At 40.3% G+C, this 22,339-nt stretch overlaps 1 protein-coding gene across 3 annotated transcripts in view; it reads left to right on the forward strand.

The window, feature by feature from the left end:
* The first annotated feature begins 6,761 nt into the window (after nt 1-6,761).
* The window catches only part of LOC114664027 (uncharacterized), a 50,318-nt gene continuing 34,740 nt past the window's right edge, over nt 6,762-22,339 (forward strand). For 2 of the 3 annotated variants that reach the window (XM_028818000.2, XM_028817999.2), the window contains exons 1-3: nt 6,762-6,836; nt 11,022-11,087; nt 13,338-13,406. In XM_028818000.2, coding sequence (XP_028673833.2) covers nt 11,031-11,087; nt 13,338-13,406 — 126 coding nt within the window. In that variant the 5' untranslated portion in view covers nt 6,762-6,836; nt 11,022-11,030. Of the gene's footprint in view, nt 6,837-11,020; nt 11,088-13,337; nt 13,407-22,339 lie in introns of those variants that run through there. The other variant, XM_051935646.1, reaches the window with a different exon arrangement.

Here is a 22,339-nt window from a genome sequence, read left to right on the forward strand (position 1 = left end):
ATCAAAGTAAGTGAAAACAGAAGGGCAACGACAGAGGAAGCGACATCAGAGATTGAGGTACGTGTCACAGAGGAGGTAATCTATGAATAACACTGGCTGCTAAACCAACAGCCGCCCAGGACAACATCCACTCCTCGACATTTCTGATTTTCAGTAAGCTTTTCAAAGACTCTATCCACCCTTTTGCTATCTGTTTTATTTTCTACTATATTTCCCTGAACTTGTTATTGTTATATGTTAATAAATGCCACATTGCTTTTATGTTTTCTATACTTTGTCTTTTATCTATAGTGACTGAAATAATAAAATGGCACCTAGTGTGGGGAAGGTTGCTGCTCAATAATTAGAACAACTGCAGTAAAAGGAAGACATTGTTTGGTTGGTAAGTGACATATAACGAAAAGAGTCAAACTTTTATGTGTGTCATCAGGACAACTGCATGCTTGTCAGCGCTGGTGATAAGTGAGTCCCTTATGCAGTGGCGTAGCTCGAGTCCATGCCACTCGGGACGGTGCTTCAATTTGCCACCCTCCAACATATCTGAATATGTTAACCTATTTAAATTTAAATAGAATATTAAAATGACGTATAGAGAAAAATTAAGATACATTTTGCATACATTTTTTCATATATAGGGAAATAGCAATAATTTTTCACATATAATTATTTATAAGCATCAACTAGACAAGAATTTAGTATAGACACACTGATAAGCCGTGTCCTAATTATTAGTTTAATATAATTACGCTGCGAAAACTAGAACCAGTGTAGTGTACAAGTGATAGGTGGGGATGTTTTCTGCAAAAACAAGAACACATTCGGATTGATAACGAAACAAAATTATAAATTGTAAATTAGTTATCTTCCTAGAAATTATTATCATTATAATGTTTAGGTTTATTTTTGTTATTGCCTCATAAATTTCAACTGCTTCGTCTGATGCTGTCACAGAAGGACAGTCTGAAAATGATTTTTGAAGCATTTGTGGATTTTACTTTTTTCATTCATGAGTGATAAGTTTCCGAACCCTGCTGCTTACACACAAATTACAATACAATACAATACAGTTTATTTTTGTATAGCCCAAAATCACACAGGAAGTGCCGCAATGGGCTTTAACAGGCCCTGCCTCTTGACAGCCCCCCAGCCTTGACTCTCTAAGAAGACAAGGAAAAACTCCCAAAAAACCTAGTAGGGAAAAATGGAAGAAACCTTGGGAAAGGCAGTTCAGAGAGAGACCCCTTTCCAGGTAGATTGGGCGTGCAGTGGGTGTCAAAAGAAGGGGGTCAATACAATACAGTACAGTACACAGAACAATTTCTCAATATAGTAAGAAATAAAAAATATATATATATATAAATTTTAGAAGTACAGAGCAGAATTTAACAGTAGATGATATATCCCATAATAAGATTTGTATTTGTATAGAGTCCTGGAGACCTCATCCTTCAAGCTGCCTCCCCCATTTGGCCATTCCACAGCTGAAACAGTGCTGGGCCAGCCAATCCGATGAAAGGACCCCTCTCTCCCACGATTCCTGCGATCCTCCATCTGGGATGACTTTTCCTTAGGCAGGCAAAACAACTTGGCAGGTGGGCCGTGGCACCAAGTGCCACATTTGAGTACCGAGAAGAAAAACAGAATAAGTGAGGGTTAGTATCCAATTATAACTGTCATGTTACTTATGTTTAAGTGCTAATGACTAACAACAGAGATGCAGTCTGTACAGTTAATCAGCAGCTCTAGTCAGGATATGCTAAACTGAAGTAGTGAGTCTTCAGCCGGGATTTAAAAGCTGAGACCGAAGGGGCATCTCTTATAGTAGCAGGCAGACCATTCCACAGTTTAGGGGCCCTGTAACTAAAAGCTCGACCCCCCACTGTTATTTTATTAATCCTTGGAATCATAAGCAGACCGGCATCTTGAGATCTTAATGTGCGCTCTGGTTTGTAAGTCATGATAAGTTCAGACAAGTAAGCCGGACCTCGACCATTTAATGATTTATATGTTAAAAGAAGGATTTTGAAATCTGCCCTGAACTTAACCGGGAGCCAGTGTAAGGATTTAAGAACTGGAGTTATGTGTTCGTATTTTCTTGTTCTTGTAATAATTCTCGCAGCCGCATTTTGGATTAACTGGAGGCTGTATAAAGAACAGTTTGAACATCCAGTGAACACCGCATTGCAGTAGTCAATCCTACTAGAGATAAATGCATGAATTAGTTTCTCAGAATCCTGTTTATTTAAAAAGCGCCTTAATTTCCTAACATTTTTAAGATGGAAGAAACATGTTTTGGACAACTTTGTAATATGCGCTTTAAATGACATGCTAGAGTCAAAGATAACTCCTAGATTGCGGGCTGATTCAGTAAAATTGACTGGGATTCCCATTGAGTTAAATGATGACAAAATATTATTGTGATCAGCATCATTCCCTCCAACAATTAACATCTCTGTTTTATCTGTATTTAAAGACAAGTAGTTCTTATTCATCCACTCCTTTAATTCACTAACACAACTAATTAAAGACCACATTGGAGAAACTTCATTTGATTTAAATGAAAGGTATAACTGGGTGTCATCTGCATACGAGTGAAAATTAACATTATGTTTCCTAATGATAGATCCCAGTGGAAGCATGTACAGTGAAAACAGTAAAGGTCCCAGTACTGAGCCCTGCGGGACACCATATTGAACTTCTGTGTATAATGATGGAGTACTGTCAGCACATTTCTGTACATATTGGAATCGATTTGATAAGTAAGAACTAAACCAAGCGAGCACGGTGCCTGTAAGCCCAACATCATTTTCTAGCCTGTGCAGTAAAATAGAATGGTCGATGGTGTCAAATGCTGCACTTAAGTCCAACAACATAATTACAGATGAGTTTCCTTCATCAGAGGATATCAGAATGTCATTTAAATTGTACTGAGCCTTTTGGCCAATAATGCCACCCCCAAAAATGTGCCACCCTGGGCAGACCGCCTCCTCCACCCGCCCCTAGCTATGCCACTACCCTTATGTTGAGAATCCTGTGCAGAATATTGCGGAGTGGCTGGCAATTGGCACTGCTTTCTCTGGCTGGGCTCGCTGTATGAATGTGTGTGTGTTAATCTTCAAGGATGGGAGTAGATGAACTTAGTAAACATACCTCGTATGTCTCACAAATTCCACAATAATACAGCCACGGTTTTATTATGTCATTATTTAAAACTTATCAACCTAATGATTGATTGTTTTTCACTATGGCACACAATTTTCATATTAGTTTAAAATGAAATACAAAAGCATATTACATTTTAAGGGCTGTCTATATGTCACGTGTTGTAACTAAAAGCAAAGCAGATCTGTTGCATTTTGCTTAGCAGCATCTCCATGTGTATTACATTTCGATTCAAAACCACCCCTTATTTGTGCCAGAACTGAATGTAATCAAATGACCAATCATCATCATCAAGAGGTGGGGCAAGGGGCATCAACATTTCGGATGGATGGCATGTCACTTCTAAGCATTTCTGTGTTCTGGTCGGCGAGCATAACGTTCTCAATGTGTCATGTGGAGTGATTAACTGAAAGGACGAAAGTATGTTGTAGGTTTTTTGCTGAAAATGTTTACTCATATGTTAAGATGTCAACAGTTTTTCTTTTTTTTTTTTTTTTTTGCATGTTAAAATAAGCCAAGTTGTGTGGTTACATTTTCAAGAAATTAATTGCTAGCGGTTTTAACTAAATACAGAATATGGTGAAACATTTGTTGGTGAGACTGAGCTTGTTTTGTTTGTAGCTTTTTATTAATACTCAGTTACATTTACATTTATTTGCTTAGCAGATGCTTTTATCCAAAGCGACTTACAAAAGAGGTCAACTTAAGTCACATTAGGCCTGGGCCTGTTTGTTCAGCAAGTGTAATAGGACAGGTAACCACAAGTGAAAAGATGTAATAACTCATTACATTACATAACTAAGAATATAAAGTATGGCAGCACAGAGTTATTTCTTTTTTTTTCCCCCTCTGTGATAACCACATATTACATAGTTTTTCACTTCTTTCAACAGGGTGGCACAGTAGTAGACCAGGGTTCACGTCCCAGGTCCTCCCTGCATGGAGTTTGCATGTTCTCCTCGTGTCTGCGTGACTCTCCTCTTGGTGCTCCAGTTTCCTCCCACAGTCCAAAGACCTGCAGGTTAGGTGGATCAGCGATGCTTAACTGGCCTCAAGTGTGTAGTGTGGTTGTGGTGTGTGTATGTGTGTGTGTGTTTCCACCCTGGCACCTGTCTGGGGTTTGTTTCTGCTTTGTGCCCTATGCTGTGCCCCTGTGGTCCTATTCAGGACAAAGCAGGTTAGAAAATGACTGACTTCTTTCAACACAGAAGAGAATGAAATTGTCATTTAGATTGCCAACTTCCACCTGTTCAATGAGACTGTGATCACCTGCTTTATCAACTTCCTGTTTGCCGTCTTTAGTGTTGGATGAACATGCCCCTTGTTGGCCCACCTCTTAACCCCAGTTGTTGACGTCTTTCGCCCCACATTTTGATGCTGATTGGTCATTTGATTACATTCAGTTACGGCACGATTAACACGTGGTCCTGTATCGAAATACAATGTGAAATACAATACGTTTGCTTTGCTTTTAGTTACAACATGGGATCTGTGAACATGAATTAAAATGCACACTGCTTTTGTATTGTGTTTTAAACCGACATGAAAGTGTGCACCCTAGTGAAAAGAAATCATTCATTTGGTCAATATGTTTTTAATCATGACTACATTAAATGCATCCATCCATCCATTTTCCAACCCGCTGAATCCGAACACAGGGTCACAGGGGTCTACTGGAGCCAATCCCAGCCAACACAGGGCACAAAGCAGGAACCAATCCTGGGCAGGGTGCCAACCCACCGCAGTAACTAAATACAGAATATGGTGAAACATTTGTTGGTGAGACTGAGCTTGTTTTGTTTGTAGCTTTTTATTAATACTCAGTTACATTTACATTTATTTGCTTAGCAGATGCTTTTATCCAAAGCGACTTACAAAAGAGGTCAACTTAAGTCACATTAGGCCTGGGCCTGTTTGCTCAGCAAGTGTAATAGGACAGGTAACCACAAGTGAAAAGATGTAATAACTCATTACATTAAATAACTAAGAATATAAAGTATGGCAGCACAGAGTTATTTCTTTTTTTTTTTCCCCTCTGTGATAACCACATATTACATAGTTTTTCACTTCTTTCAACAGGGTGGCACAGTAGTAGACCAGGGTTCACGTCCCAGGTCCTCCCTGCATGGAGTTTGCATGTTCTCCTCGTGTCTGCGTGACTCTCCTCTTGGTGCTCCAGTTTCCTCCCACAGTCCAAAGACCTGCAGGTTAGGTGGATCAGCGATGCTTAACTGGCCTCAAGTGTGTAGTGTGGTTGGGGTGTGTGTATGTGTGTGTGTGTTTCCACCCTGGCACCTGTCTGGGGTTTGTTTCTGCTTTGTGCCCTATGCTGTGCCCCTGTGGTCCTATTCAGGACAAAGCAGGTTAGAAAATGACTGACTTCTTTCAACACAGAAGAGAATGAAATTGTCATTTAGATTGCCAACTTCCACCTGTTCAATGAGACTGTGATCACCTGCTTTATCAACTTCCTGTTTGCCGTCTTTAGTGTTGGATGAATATGCCCCTTGTTGGCCCACCTCTTAACCCCAGTTGTTGACGCCCTTCGCCCCACGTTTTGATGCTGATTGGTCATTTGATTACATTCAGTTACGGCACGATTAACACATGGTCCTGTATCGAAATGCAATGTGAAATACAATACATTTGCTTTGCTTTTAGTTACGACATGGGATCTGTGAACATGAATTAAAATGCACACTGCTTTTGTATTGCGTTTTAAACCGACACGAAAAGTGTGCACCCTAGTGAAAAGAAATCATTCATTTGGTCAATATGTTTTTAATTATGACTACATTAAATGCATCCATCCATCCATTTTCCAACCCGCTGAATCCGAACACAGAGTCACGGAGGTCTGCTGGAGCCAATCCCAGCCAACACAGGGCACAAGGCAGGAACCAATCCCGGGCAGGGCGCCAACCCACCGCAGGACACACACAAAGACACCCACACACCAAGCACACACTAGGGCCAATTTAGAATCGCCAATCCACCTAACCAGCATGTCTTTGGACTGTGGGAGGAAACCGGAGCGCCCGGAGGAAACCCACGCAGACACGGGGAGAACATGCAAACTCCACGCAGGGAGGACCCGGGAAGCGAACCCAGGTCTCATTAAATGCAGCACGTGCATATTTATTACATTTCATTGTGGTTAACAGGTTGGATTGCATTTAAATTTGGCAGAAATAATCTTCCATAGTAACAGTCAGTCAGTCATTTTCTAACCCCCTCAGTCCTGAACAGGGGGGTGCTGGAGCCCATCCCAGCTAGCATAGGACACAAGGCAGGAACAAACCCTGTACGGGGCACCAGTATTTTACAGGTTGAACAACTCTCCAAATATACACAATTTAGCATCACCAATCCTCCTGCCCCGCAGACACGGGGGGAACATGCAAACTCCACGCAGGAAGGACCCAGGATATAAACCCTGGTCTAACTTATTGTGAGGCAGCAGTGCTAACATTGAGCCACCGGTAATAACAGTGTGAATATGGGGAACACATTGGAGACAGAAGTCAAATGTCCGGAACCATTTGTATCTGTTTTCGTTTCCGCCCGTCTTCATGCGTGTGTGCAGGGATATAACGGAAGTGCTCAGTTCTAACTTCCGGTGATTGCTGCGGCAAATGTGACGGTGTAGTGGTTGTGTGGTGCTTTTCGAAAGGGTAAGAGGCCTTTTATTTATTTTTAACTGGATGTCTCTTAAGTTTTATGAAAAGATTCAGCAAATGGTATATGTTTAAAATAGACTTGGGAATGTAGCCACAAATTTAGTGGCGTCGGGAAGGTCTCCAATTCTTTTTTGTTAGTTCTTATTCATTTTCTTTAGCGTTGTAAGTTTCTCCCAACGAAGTAAGTATCCGCTTTTGAGTAGGAAGTATTTGTGTAAAAGTTGCAATTTCGCTGTTTAAACGTGCTGTAGCGTTTTAATCACAATGGAATGTAGTCAACTTTGTGTGCGGGTTGTTTACGTTTTTCTCAGAGAGACCCCCACACCGACTGTGAGATAATTTGTGAGTTTATGTGTCATTATACTTTCGTACAACAAAATTTTGATGACCACTTTCCATGTGCAGAAAAAAAAATAGTACAAAATTACAATAAGACAATTATTCCGGTAATGAAGAAAGCAGTATATGTCCCCTGATAGAAAGTAGCTGGGAACGCGCGTATACTGCTGCTTTCCCTGATGAAGAAGGTCGACATAGCGGACAAAACGCTACGAAAATAATTAAAAGTTTGCAAATCCACTACCCGATTATACACAATTTAGTATCCCCAATCCAACAGCCGCGCAGTCAGGCCGCCGCCATTGACAGTATGTGCTTTTTCGCTCCGGGAACAGTTCACCTTTTGTTCAGTTTGTGTGACTCTCTAGAGATGATAACGTACGAGTGGATGGATTTCAGGAATGTGTTATATCGGACATCCCAAATCTTGACGAACCGTGTCGTCTTTATCAAGCGTCTCAAAGTATAAAAACCGGCCCTCGGAGACTTTAAAATCTTAGAGCAGGGGTCCTCAATCGGAGTCCTGGAGGATCTGCAGGCTTTTGTTCTAACCCGGTTGCTTAATTAGAAAGCAATTCTTGCCAATTTAATTTTATGGCTCGTTCATGCTTTATCTCTGTCAGGTAATTCTCATATCCTAGATTTTCTTCCCCTTTCTAAGGATATCATCCAAATGATTTGAAGGCTAAAATGTATGAGTAATTCTCAGTCCTTCACTGTTTTCTCTTTTTCTTTCCAAGTATTTAATTAAACCCACCAATAGAGCATGAAAAATACACACAGGTGTAAATGGTAACAAGCTAAATGGAGAAATGCTGGTCTCTTTTGTCATTTGCACATTATTGCTAATTAGGAGTAATTAAAAACCAAGAATGCAGTTGTTTAAGACTGAAATAAACAATAAGGGTTCAAAATCTTAACAAGCGAGACAACTAAAGTGAAGCAGAAGTGTTACTTGAGCAACAAGTGCTTCTTATTTAGCAATTGGGTTGGAGCAAAAACCTGCAGCCACTGCAGCCCTCCAGGACCGTGATTGAGGACCCCTGTCTTAGAGTGACGCAGATTTGGCCCTTCTCTTAGTAGCACCTTATCAGTTTTCTTAATTTAGGGGTTTATCACCTGGATTTAGGAGAGCTCGTAAGCTGTCCTGACTCGCTTGGAGCCACCAGAAGTCAGCATTCAGGCAGAACTCGACACACATTCCGGGATCGGTGGCATGTTTTGAAAATGCGAGACAACCATAAACTCGTGAAAAGATTTCGACAGAGATGGACTAATGATCGTAACAAAGCATAAATGTCACCTACGCAGAAAACGGCAGGCCCTGTCAGCCAAAATTAAAGTGTTGGTAACATTACGCTTTTGGCCACGGGGAAAAATGGAGCTTTGCAATTGCGATGATGTGGGGATGTCACAACTAACCTAATTACAACACGGCATGTCCTACGCAGACATTTCTCCACCACTCCATCTGTGGTTAAATGAAAGCAAGCTGCGTTCTTGCAGAACGTTGGTTATCCTGGACCTGTTGGTATATTTGGTGGCGTGCACATAAAGATGATTGCCCTAAGTGTAAATGAACGATATCACAGGGTCCAAACTGTATTGCAGTAGCCAGCATATTACTCTAAAGCAGTGTTTCCCAACCTCGGTCCAGGGGACCCCCTGTGGCTGCAAGTTTTTGTTCCAACCAGCTTCAGTTTTTAATTGGACTCCTGGGCTAATTAAGTGATGTGTCATTTCCCAAGTTCTGTGTTTTGGGAACAATATGGAAATTAGAAAACCTAAGTTTGGATATGTGTATGTATGTACCAAGCAGTTATATGGGAATAATGTATTTTTCTTTTCAACAATATTTTCATTCTACTTTTCTAGGTGTTCTAATTGTTTAATTAGTCCATTATTTACTAATTAGTGGGTCTGATGCTAAAATACTTGCAGCCTTTGATTATTCCATGTTGTGTGCCAGAGTGTCTGCTCTGCTCATTTTTAATTAAGATCCAACGAAGGGGAAAAACTGCACAAAGAGGGCAAAATATAATGAAATCGACAAAAGAGAGCTAAGCATTTAAATCTAGAGCAAAAGCAGAAATATTTCTAAATGTCTTGTAAAAATCATGCTGCTGTGCTTTTCCGAATGTAGAATAAAAGAAAAATAATCCCAGCTAACTAAATGAGATCAGTGTTATCCGGTGTTGTCACTGATTAGGAATCTGGTTGAATCAAAAACCTGCAGTCACAGGGGGGGAAACAGGACTAAGGTTGGGAAACACTGCTCTAAAGAGAGACTGGGCTGGATGGGTGATTTAACTGTGAAATGTCACACAGGTAATAGTAATAATAATAATTCTTTGCATTTATATAGCACTTTTATCACTACTCAAAGCGCTCAGCAATTGCAGGTCAAGGGCCCAACAGAGCAGAGTCCCAATTGGCATTTACAGGATTCGAACCAGCAACTTTCGGGATACCAGCGCAGATCCCTAGCCTCAGAGCCACCACTCCGCCGATCTTTGCATTCCGTGACCCCTGGAATATTGGTGTCACGCTTTACTAGCCCAGGAAAGTTCAATAAATCAGGTGGAGAGTCCCAGGGTATTGGATAAGTAGAACCAGAGAGACCCGGCACGTAACTTTTGTAAGATGATCAGGAGCACTGATAGTGAGTGCAACTTCAGAAACAGTGTCAGAATAGGTGTGGGCAGTTCCAGCAGTTGTTCCATAACAACAGAAAGGTGATTTTTTCCTATTTGTGTTTTATTGTATAATGACTATGTGCATGTACATTTGAAGAAATGTTACAATACATTTGGAACCATTGACAGCAGACTGCCATTAAATGCACACTGAAAATGAAAAATGTTTTGCGTTTATCTCCTCGGTGCTTAGGATGAGTGATTCATTTGGCAGTTTGATAAACAGTAACGTTTGATGGAAAAATGCTTTTTTTTGAAGAATTCTTAGGGCTTTGAATAAAAAAGTGTGTACTTTTTGGAAGAGATGTCTGACATTTTTTTTTTATGTTACGCAAGTTTTTGTAGGGATTGTGTGTATAGTTTTGAAAAAATAAGCTGCAGTTTAGAGACAAGAATGAGATTATAGTACTTGTAATTAAGCTCTGTATCATTATATTTCACTCCTGTTTTGCTCAAGTTTTACCTTGCCCATCCCAGAGAGATGCTTGTTAGGCAAATTAGCAACTTACTTGTGATTCTGTCTTACAGTGGATTTAGTTGATGGCCACTGCAGATGGTAAAACCTTTCCCCATATTAAGATAATGCAAGTTTAAAAACAGATGGGGAAACTCTACACAATGCATAATTTTAACACACCAAACACCACAGTCAAGATTGAAAACTGGATTCTGTGTGATGTTAGGTGACAGTGCTACCTATTGCGTTACAGTGCTGTCCTTTCAACAAAAAAAAAAAAAAAAACAAAACTCATTGAAGGACCACAAGGGCATATTTTTTGCAAGTTGAATGGGAGTGTGTATATAATGTATGTTTAAAGGGGTTGTCTTGTTCTGGAAATTTTGAGCTGGTCTTACACAGGTGGCTTCAATGTGACTAGCATAGTTAAGTGTCTTGGCCTCTAGGCCAAGCTGCATAATAAAGGTGAAGATGTGCAGGTCAAATGAAAAAGTGGGGAAAAAATGGGCTTTTTTTGTGTGTGTTCTATGATAAGTTCCAGATGCTACACAAAAGCTGTCTGCTGGTACATTGCTTACTATAGGTATCATTTTTTTTCATCAGATCACTTTTATAATCCTGAAACATGTAAAATTCAGATGTCTGAATAATGTTAAGTAAATAATTTTGCTTTTCTTTTAATCACAGATTTCTGCCATGAGCTGCTCCAAGCCACAGACTTCTCAATCAGGCTCTGAACTGATTGAATGCAAAGTAAGTTTGCATCAAGTATTTTGAAAAATGTTCAGTGTTTGATTTCTTGAACAGTAAAATATCAGGTGCATTCAAAATAATGCTGTTTTTAAAACCTCTCTGCACAGATTTGGCAAGCATATTATTAGGTATATTGTGCATATGTGTTCATACCTATGTGTTCTCTCATTGGAAAGCGCATATTTCAGTCATTACCTGTGTTTATCAGAGAGATGCAATAAACTATAACATACACTCACTAAAAAAATTATTAGGAATGCCTATACACTTGCTCATCCATGCAGATATCTAATCAGCCAGTCATGTGGCAGCAGCACAATGCGTACAATCATGCAGATACAGATCAGGAGCTTCAGTTAATGTTCACATCAAACACTAGAATGGTGGAAAAAATGTGATTTCTGTGATGTTTTTGACCATGGTATGACTGTTAGTACAGTACAGGCTGGTTTGAGAATTTCAGTAACTACCGATCTCCTTGGATTTTTACACAAAGAAATCTCTAGAGTTTATTCAGAATGGTAAAAAACATCCAATGAGCAGCAGCCCTGTGGAAGATGCCTTTTTAATGAAAGAAGTCAATGGAGAATGGCCACACTGATTCAAGTGGACAGAAAGGCTGTGGTAACTTGGATAACCACTCTGTACAACTGTTTTGAGCCAGAAAGCATCTGAGAATGCACAACATGTGCAATCTTGAGATGAGTTGTCTACAGCAGTAGAAGATCATGTCAGGTTCCACCCCTGTCAGGCAAGAACAAAAAGCTGAGGCTGCAGTGGGCATAGGTTCACCAAAATTGGACAATTGAAATTTAGAAAGCATAGCCTGGTCTGATGAATCTTGATTTCTTCAGAGGCACACAAGTGGCAGGGACAGAGTTTGGAGTCAACCGCATGAATCTATCCATCCAACTTCCCTTGTGTTAACAGTCTAGACTAGTAGTGTGGGGGATGTTTTCTTGGCAGGCTTTGTGTACATTTAATACCAGTTAGTTATCAGTTGAGTGTTAGACTATTTTAGTATTGTTGCTAACCTTGTGCATCCCTTAACACTAGTTACCGCAGCCTACGAAAAAACTTGTAATCCTGGCCCACCTTAAATCCCTTTGCACCTCTCCGTCAGCGCCTTTTGTGTTGTAAATGTGTCGATCAACGCAAGCAGCCTGCTATCCCATATCCTCACCGCCGCAGCTCAAGTCGCAAAGAAGAATCTAAGCGCTCAAGTGGTTTATCTGGGAGTTAGGTGCCTAGAATTGTAAAGGGTAAATAATATATCGTCATTTGGAATACATGCATTTTGTGTGTTCCGTCTACAACGATCTATGTAAACACATCGCTAAAACGATTTTCATGTTTTAGTAATAAATGACAAAATGTTGACATGAACTGTATAATGTATGAAGGCTGAAGTCCAAATATCAAATAGACACTTTCACAAAAGGTACAAGTATAACAAAACAATGCGCTTTTATTCAAGAGTATATCCAAAGAAAAAGAAGTTGCCTTAAGGTAAATCAATGACATGATTTCTTGGGTGGCGCAGCGTTAAGAACTGCTGACTCCTAATCAAGAGGTCGCTGGTTCGATACTGGCTGGTTCCCAAGTTTACCATTTTGAGTAGTGAACTGCTCTTAATGTTAATATTTACAATAAAAACACAGATGCAAATCAAATGTATAACAGCCGGTATAAATTTATAGTACTTGTAAAAGTTAGCATTTTTGTTTTTTTTTCTTTCAGCTTTATACTTTGTCACGTTCAAGCTCCCACAATGGTAATGGCCTCAACTTAGTCACATTCTAATGACTACATCCAGTATGATATTCCATGTCACAAACCAAAGGTCATCTTCAACTGGTTTCATGTTGGAACCAATCTGAACTAGTTGAAAATGACCATGAGCTGGTGTTCTTCAGTGGCCTTCCCGGTCACTAGATCTGAATCCAGTAGAACACCTCGGGGATGTAATAGAATAGGAGATTGGCAGCATCAATGTGCAGCTAAGAAATCTATAGAAATTGTGTGATGCAATCATGCCAACAGGCCCTGGTCAGTATTAGTTTAGCAGTCCTAAGGATTTGCTTAGTTTTTGTAACACGTGAATATGTTAACTACTGTCAAGGGCAAAAAATATATGCCAAATCAAAAAGAGGGCTGTATTTGAGTTTGCAGATGTTTTAAATGTGATTAAACTTGTTCAGATCATTTATACTGCACTTATATAAAAGCGCTTTTGTATTTTTTTGACAGATATGTGATGTTAAACTACTTGGTGAGACAGATTATAAAATACATTTAACAACATCTCGACATTTAAAGGTAGGGACAATTTTTGTGTTTTCTTAAAGCATTTGAAGAGAAGCCAGTCTTCACAGTTTGTTACTGTAATGAAATTGATAGTACAAAGAGTAAAATTGTTGAATTACACATTTTTCTTTCATGTGGGAAAGAAGCTTAACTATTTATGGCAGTAACAAACTAGACAATATATTTGTATTTTTTTTTTTTTTTATATAAGGTAAGTGTTTTTGACATTTTCATGTGAAATCAACTTCACTGTCTTAATTGTTAAAGAAAAACATGAGATAAAAATAGTACAGTGTGAAGCAGTACATCTCGAAGATTGGTCTTTACATATTTCTTTTTGATAAATATCTCCATTTATATATGATTAATGGCAAGCATTTTGACATGCCCACACAGAAAATTCATCCTACAGGTAATTGGAACATGTTATGCTTCTTCTGCACGTCATTTATTCAAAAAAAAAACAAAAAAAAACACTTGCCTGGGGAAAGAAAATATACAGCTTTAGTTTTGTTATTTATTTCTATCACGTTCTATAGTTAAGAAATTAACAATTCTGTGACATTCTGGCTATTTCAACTACAATCTGTGGTGGAATAAATTGCTGGAAAAGAGATTCTGCTGTAAGTAAGTGCTTAAAATTTTATTTGCTTAAACATTATTCCGTTTTGCTGTGTCATTCTACCCAATATTTCATACAGTAAAGTTAATCTTTTAAGAATTAAATAGAACTTTATTTGTCCTTGGGAAGAAATGTTGTTTTTTTCACAGAAACTCATTAAATAAATAAATACACCCAAACAGTATACTTGGAGCACAGACTAGAATGACTATAAAGAAAGAAAACTTCTGACTTGGCAGTCATAGCCCCAGTGAAGCATTTTGCAGACATGTCGCCACAGGCATTAAAGAGGCCCAGTAGCATTTCTTGACACACTTCTGCTATGTAATTTGTTGGCTAAAAGTTCTTGGTGTGTCAGAGAGGAGGTGTGCAGCATTGTTCATAATAGCACTCAGTTTTGTTTTGTCCTCTTCACTATGTAAAGGGGTCCCAAAGTGCATTCCATAACTGAGCCTGTCTTTTTAATCTGCTTGTGGACTCGGTGGACCTCTCTTGAAGTGATGTTACCGTCCCAGCACACTACATTGTAGATAAAAGCACTGGCAGTTAGAGTTAATGAACGTGAAGGATGTCACTACCCACATTAAAGGAACACCGCCTCCTAATAGTCTGTTTTGACCTTTCTTATATAGTTCCTCCCAGTATGCTTTTAGCCCCACGTTTCAAAGGGATGCATTTTTGTGTCGTTAGTGATTTTAAATTGTCTGTGTTAGATGCAAAGTTTTTACACCAAAATGAAAAATGTTTAGAATGTCTCTAATCATCATAAATGTGCAATTTTATACATTTGTTTTAAAAAACAAATATGAAGCAGTGCTGGGAAAATCATTATTTCAGTTAAAATAAGTCTGGTCTTTAACAATCCTAATAGCTTTTACAAGCATGTCTTGGTTTATGACAGTTTTGTGGATATGAGCAAGCAAACCAAAAATAAGTAATTTCTAATGCATTTCAATTTTCAACTAGCAACTTCCATTTCCTTTTTTACTTATGATGATCTCAAACGAAATTTTGCACAAATCAATTAATTGCAGCCCTCTAATGCTAAGGCATAATACAATACATACTTGGTCACTGTTTTAAATCATTTGTAGCTTTTATTTGCACATTGCCAAATGTAACTGGTGACTTACACAGGAGGGCACCAAACCCCATCCCAGGTAAGCAGCTAAATCCAGAGCTGGCCATTTCACTGAGTTTTGCATCCTAGGATCTTAAGTGCATGTCCCAGCCATGCCATCTGAAGCAGTGTAGCCGATGGAAGGGATAAGCAATACCCTGGGCAGCTCCTCAGCAAAGACTGCACACCTCACAGTCACCCCCTAATTTTTTTCCCAGTTATTATGCCATATTCAACTCCATTAGGTAGTTTATAATTATTAGACTGTATGATGTTTCATAAGGTAAATATACTTGTCTTACTAAATAACAAAACACAAATAGTTTCAACTAAAAGTATGGTTTCTATAAAATAACTAATAAAGCAAGTTTTACATTAACTCTTTTAGGGTGGATTTTGACTTTTGTCAACAAGGAGGGGTTGAGGGCGCAAGTCGACAAAGTCGACATCCAGTGGTAGAGGGCGACAATCGGCTGTTAATGGCGACAAAACTCAATATTACATCACAGGCATTCCCTCTCTGCTTGGAGGAATGTTAGACTCATTGACTCTGCATCTAATCCTTGCATGTGTGTGAGTTATGAAATGTAAACAAAGGCAAGATGGCATCGACATCTCACGAGGGAGCGAAGCGAGTGCAGAAAACAAAATACTCGGCAGACAATGTTTTGCACATTATCGCTGAGTCGGACTCTGATTTTTCAGAATCTGATTTTGTTGACTGTGATCAGGAGATCGAGCAAGAGAGTGAGTAACTGGAATCGGCTGATCGGACACCAGCCGATGCCGCCCCAGCTGATCGACTGCCAGCTGAGCGCATTCACGCAGCCGATGGACCTACGGCAATGTTCGTGTTGGAAGAATACCCAGACATTGATCCGTGGGAGCCAAACTGGCTGCCAGACTTCACAAGACAACATGGCTTGCAGTTGGACACGACAGATTACCGGCCGCTGGATTACTTCAGGCTGCTCTCTCCTGATGCTGCTTTTCAACTACTGTCAGGCGAGACAAACAGGTATGCAGAGAAATTTTTTGAATCGCGGGTTGCGCTTGCACCACATTCTTGTTTTTCAAAGTGGAAACCCACAACAAACGACGAGATGAAGGACTTTATGGTATTACAAATAGAGGTGGGACTAAACTGATGATATAACTTCAGGGAGCATTGGTCCAAATGTGCTTTGTCCCCTGGTGGCTTTGGACAGGTTATACCGCGTGATAGGTATGTGCTGCTGCAAAGTTTTATTCACTTTTGTGATAACCAGAAGCAAATCCCAAGGGGATAACCCCATGTATAAAGTTCAGGCCCTGCTTGACATTGTGGAACCAACATATAAACAATTTTATCAGCCTGGCTGTGATTTGTCTGTGGATGAATCTGTGATAAAATACAAGGGACGCCTTTTTTCCTGCCAATATATGCCAGACAAGCCCACAAAGTATGGCATAAAGGATTTTGTACTGGCAGAAGCAAACACTGGTTTCTGCCTGAAAGTAATTACATATACAGGAAAGTGTTTCTTTCAAAGAGAAAACTGTCCCTTGACATGTCAGGTTGTGCTGGAGCTGCTTCAGAGCTATGAACATTTGGGTCATGTTGTGTACATGGACAATTTTTAGACATGCCCAGAATTGTTCATGGAGCTACAAAGCAGGGGAATTGGAGCTTGTGGCACAGTGAGGGTGAACAGGAGACACATGCCTTCACAGCTGTAGCCAGACAGGCTGAAGATGAAAAGAGGTGACAATACGGTTTTCATGTGGGCGGAAAACTTGGTGACAGTGGCATGGCATGATGTCAAACGGGTGACTTGTCACTCTACAGTACACACTAACAATATATGTGAGAGAATGCAGCAACAGACAATTGAAAAGGAAGCACCAGTGCAATGTGGCAATGCATGCAATTGGCTGCTTTGAGCGATATCATACTTTGCAGGACTTTGCTGTATAACATATATGTGAAATCATGTAGTATGTAGGCTCATACAACATGCAAGACAGTAACATTTGTCAGAAGTAAATATTTTTTGTTGATTTGATATGTTAAACCTTTGCTTCGTGTTTTTTTTTTAAAAAAGTTAGTTTTTGGAAAAATATGCAGCCATTGGAGAAATTAAGCCAAAAAAAAAAAAATTTTAGCCCTAAAAGAGTTGATAGGCATTTTTAAGTATAGGTTCTGTCTTGTGTTAAAAATTGGGATACAAACATCCACAGGATAGGAACTCGGTCATAACCCAAGACCTGCATGTAGTGTAAAATAAAAAAGTTATATTATCAAAGCCAGCTGTGGATGAGATAAAAGTTTAATATTGAGTAATATAGAAAATTTTGTGCATGTGTTCCCTTGAGCATGGGAAGGTACTATATAAATATATTATAGAATTTAAAAATGAAGCCATAGCGAAATGATCTGAGTCAGTCACTGCTGGCACATTTGCAAACAATGCTGTCATGACTATGAGACATTTCCTGCATTATATGAATTTCTATATTGCAGACTGCTGTATCCAAACACTAGTGTGCCTTTCTGTTGACTTGTATATTGTCTGTGATTGATTCTCACCTTGTATCTGGTATAGCTGAAATAGTCTGAAACTACTCACATAATGGAAATAGTTTGTTTTGAAGACCTGTATTTTTTCTGTTCTTCTTTCAGCTGCTCCCGTTAGGGGTTGCCACAGTGGATCATCTTCTTCCATATATTTCTGTCCTCTGCATCTTGCTCTGTTACACCCATCATCTGCATGTCCTCTCTCCCCACATTCATAAACCTTCTCTTAGGCCTTCCTCTTTTCCTCTTCCCTGGCAGCTCTCTCCTTAGCATCCTTCTCCCAATATACTCCGCATCTCTCCTCTGCACATGTCCAAACCAATGCAATCTCGCCTCTCTGACTTTGCTTTCCAACCGTCCAACTTGAGCTGACCCTCTAATGTCCTCATTTATAATCCTATCCATCCTCGTCACACCCAGTGCAAATCTTAGCATCTTTAACTCTGCTACCTCCAGCTCTGTCTCCTGCTTTCTGGTCAGTGCCACAGTCTCCAGCCCATATAACATAGCTGGTCTCACTACCGTCCTGTAGACCTTCCCTTTCACTCTTGCTGATACCGTCTGTCAGAAGTTACTCCTGACACTCTTCTCCACCCATTCCACCCTGCCTGCACTCTATTTTTCACCTCTCTTCCACAATCCCCATTTCTCTGTACTGTTGATCCCAAGTATTTAAAGTCCTCCACCTTCGCCAACTCTACTCCCTGCATCCTCACCATTCCACCGACCTCTCTCTCATTTACACACATGTACAGTATTCTGTCTTGTTCCTACTGACCTTCATTTCTCTCCTCTCTAGAGCATATCTCCACCTCTCCAGGGTCTTCCTCAACCTGCTCCCTACTATCGCTGCAGATCACAATGTCATCAGCAAATATCATAGTCCACGAGGACTCCTGTCTAATCTCGTCTGTCAACCTGTCCATCACCATTGCAAATAAGAAAGGGCTCAGAGCTGATCCCTGATGTAATCCCACCTCCACGTTGAATGCATACATCGCTCTTACCGCAGACCTCACCACTGTCACACTTCCCTCCTACATATCCTGTACAACTTACGTACTTCTCTGCCACTCCCGACGTCCTCATACAATACCACAACTCCTCTCGAGGCACCCTGTCATATGCTTTCTCCATGTCCACAAAGATGCAATACAGCTCCTTCTGGCCTTCACTAAACTTCTCCATCAACATCTTCAGAGCAAACATTGCATCTGTGGTGCTCTTTCTTGGCATGAAACCATACTGCTGCTCACTAATCATCACCTCACTTCTTAACTGAGCTTCCACTACTCTTTCCCATAACTTCATGCTGTGGCTCATCAATTTTATCCCCCTGTAGTTAGTACAGTCCTGTACATCCCCCTTATCATTAAATATCGGCACTAGTACACTTCTTCTCCATTCCTCAGGCATCCTGTCACTTTCCAAGATTCCATTAAACAATCTGGTTAAAAACTGTGCTGCCATCTCTCCTAAACACCTCCATGCTTCCACATGTCATCTGGACTAACGACCTTTCCATTTTTCAACCTCTTCATAGCTGTCCCTCCTTGCTAATCCGTTGCACTTCCTGATTCACTATCTCCACATCAACCTCTTCTTTCTCTCGTTCTCTTCAGTCATCAGCCTCTCAAAGTACTCTTTCCATCTGCTCAACACTCTCCTCGCTTGTAAGTTTCCATCTTTCCCCTTTATCACCCTAACCTGCTGCACATCTTTCCCAGCTCAGTCCCTCTGTCTAACCAATCGGTACAGGTCCTTTTCTCCCTCCTTAGTGTCCAACCTCTCATACAACTCATCATACGCCTTTTCTTTAGCCTTCGCCACCTCTCTCTTCACCTTGTGCCTTATCTCCTTGTACTCTTGTCTACTTTCTGCATCACTCTGACTATCCCACTTCTTCTTTGCCATCCTCTTCCTCTGTATACTCTCCTGTATTTCCTCATTCCACCACCAGGTTTCCTTTTCCACCTTCCTCTTTCCAGATGTCACGCCAAGCACCCTTCTTGACGTCACCCTTACTACTTCTGCTGTAGTTTCCCAGCTGTCTGGTAACTCTTCACTGCCACCCAGTGCCTATCTCACCTCCTCCCTAAACTCAACCTTGCAGTCTTCCTTTTTCAACTTCCACCATTTGATCCTTGGCTCTGCCCTCACTCTCTTCCTCTTCTTGATCTCCGTCATCCTACAGACCACCATCCTATGCTGCTTAACTACACTTTCCCGTGCCACCACTTGGCAGTCTTCAATCTCCTTCAGATCAACTTTTCTGCATAGGATGTAATCTACCTGTGTGCATCTTCCTCCACTTTTGTACGTAAACCTATGTTCCTCCCTCTTCTTAAAATATGTATTCACCACAGCCATGTCCATCCTTTTGGCAAAATCAACTGTCCTCTGACCTTCTTCATTCCTCTCTTTGACACCATACCTACCCATCACCTCCTCATCTCCACTGTTCCTTCACCAACATGCCCATTGAAATCTGCTCCTATCACCACTTTCTATCCCTTGGGTACACTATTCATCACTTCATCCAACTCTCTCCAGAAATCTTCTTTCTCACCCATTGCACACCCAACTTGCGGTACATATGCACTAACAACATTCATCATCACACCTCCAATTTCCAGCTTCATAATCATTACTCTGTCTGACACTCTTCACCTCCAAAACACTCTTGACATACTGTTCCTTCAGAATAACTCCTACCCCATTTCTCCTCCCATCCACACCATGATGGAACAATTTGAATTCACCTCCGATCCACCTGGCCTTACTCCCCTTCCATTTAGTCTCTTGCACGCACAATATATCAACCTTCCTTCTCTCCAGCATATTGACTAACTCTCTCCCCTTACCAGTCACACTGTCAACATTCAAAGTTCCTACCCTCCGTTCCACTCTCTTTACTTTCCACCTCTCCTCCTGCCTCCGGACATGTCTCTCCCCTCTTCTTCTTCTTCTTCGGCCAACAGTAGCCCAATTTCCGCCAGCACCCTGTTTGCTAACAGTACTGGTGGCAGTCGTTGTTAACCCAGGGCTCGACCGATCCGGCATGGAAATTTGTATTGTCCACTTATTGATTTGGCAATATTTTACACCGGATGCCCTTCCTGACGTAACCCTCCCCATTTTTCCGGGCTTGGGACTGGCACGAAGAAACTCATTGGTTTGTGCATCCCCTGTGGCTGGGTTACCTGTATTTTTTTCTGTTACACTATTAAAATGCTGCCTTGTTGTTTTTGTAGACCCTATTAGTGATACAGATGTGTCGGTTATGCCTGGATAACCTCTGCTAAATCTATTGCAGTTGCAGAGTGTGAGAGAAACTTGCTTTAAATGTCCTGTTTTCAGGGAATAATTAGCAGCCACATTTTTGTTTGTGCTATAGTTAACATATACACTCACTTTGTTTGCTTCTCTCCATTTTTGCACTGCAGCAGTTAGCATTGGTGAATGGCTGCAGAATTTTTCTCTCCTTAATATAGGGTTGCACAGTATAAAAAACACATTTCAAAACTCTATAGTGCCAGCATTTGGGGATTTTCAATAGTGGAAGTAAATGTATGCTTTCCTCTTATTCCCAACCACTGCCCATCCCTTCAAAACTCGCTATTGCAGTTGTGGAAAAATATCCATTTCATAGACTACATGCTTTGACGCAATTGGAACTTCATGGGGTCCTGCAATGTTCCCACCACACTGCAAAACTGCAATGCGATCTGGACTTGATGGGGAAACCATTTTGTTTGGTGCGATCTGGATTTCTTGTGCGACCCACACCCAAACCTTCTTTACTTAATTGCTATCGGGATTTCATGGCTGTCAAGAGGGAAGAGGTGTGTGGTATGGCAAGCAACTGCGCAGTGCACCTGGGAGCCTGGAGTAGGAAGGAGTGTTTTGAATTATTCATTATTTGCTTTGGAATCATTTTGGTTCCAGTAGTGCGGTTTGAAAGCTGGTACTGATACCAAATTAAAAATTTTAGTACTGATCAAAAACTTTAAATAATACTACCAACTTCATAAGTGAGTATATCTAGAGTGACATTATTTATATACAAGTTATGGCTATTTTTGAAGTCTAAAATCAGAGCTCCCCATTAGGAATTTTTATGAATGCTTTTTGAAGATGTAGTTCTCCCAGAGGCAGTGTGGGGAAAAAAAACAGCACAATTATAATTAACTCAGTTGTGATGTAACCTGGACCCCTTACCTAATTTAGTAATAATTTATCAGGGACACTGCAAATGGCATTTTTGTGGTTCTATTTTATTTGGATTAATACAACATGCACTTAAAGCATTTATATTGTTTTTGATTTTGCCAAATAGTAAAACAAACATAAGGTCTGACCCTTAATTACCTTTTGTGCATATTTAGCAGCAAATCAACATTAACACTGTATCTTCCAAAACATTTCCCATACATTTAAGACAAGAAAGTGGGAATATGAGATGTTACAAGTGGTAACTCTGAAAGTAAATGAATCCTACACCATTTGCAATGGATAATTTGTCTTTCAGTAATGTGTCATCTGGGTAAAAAACTTACTGTTTCGTTGGTCTTTTCTGAGGAAAACCAAGCTCAAACCATTGAGACATCCTGTGTATTTCGCCTTTTGAGAGAGTGTAACTGTAG

Source organism: Erpetoichthys calabaricus, chromosome 13, assembly GCF_900747795.2.
Source record: "Erpetoichthys calabaricus chromosome 13, fErpCal1.3, whole genome shotgun sequence".
In the NCBI taxonomy this organism is placed as follows: Eukaryota; Metazoa; Chordata; class Cladistia; order Polypteriformes; family Polypteridae; genus Erpetoichthys; species Erpetoichthys calabaricus.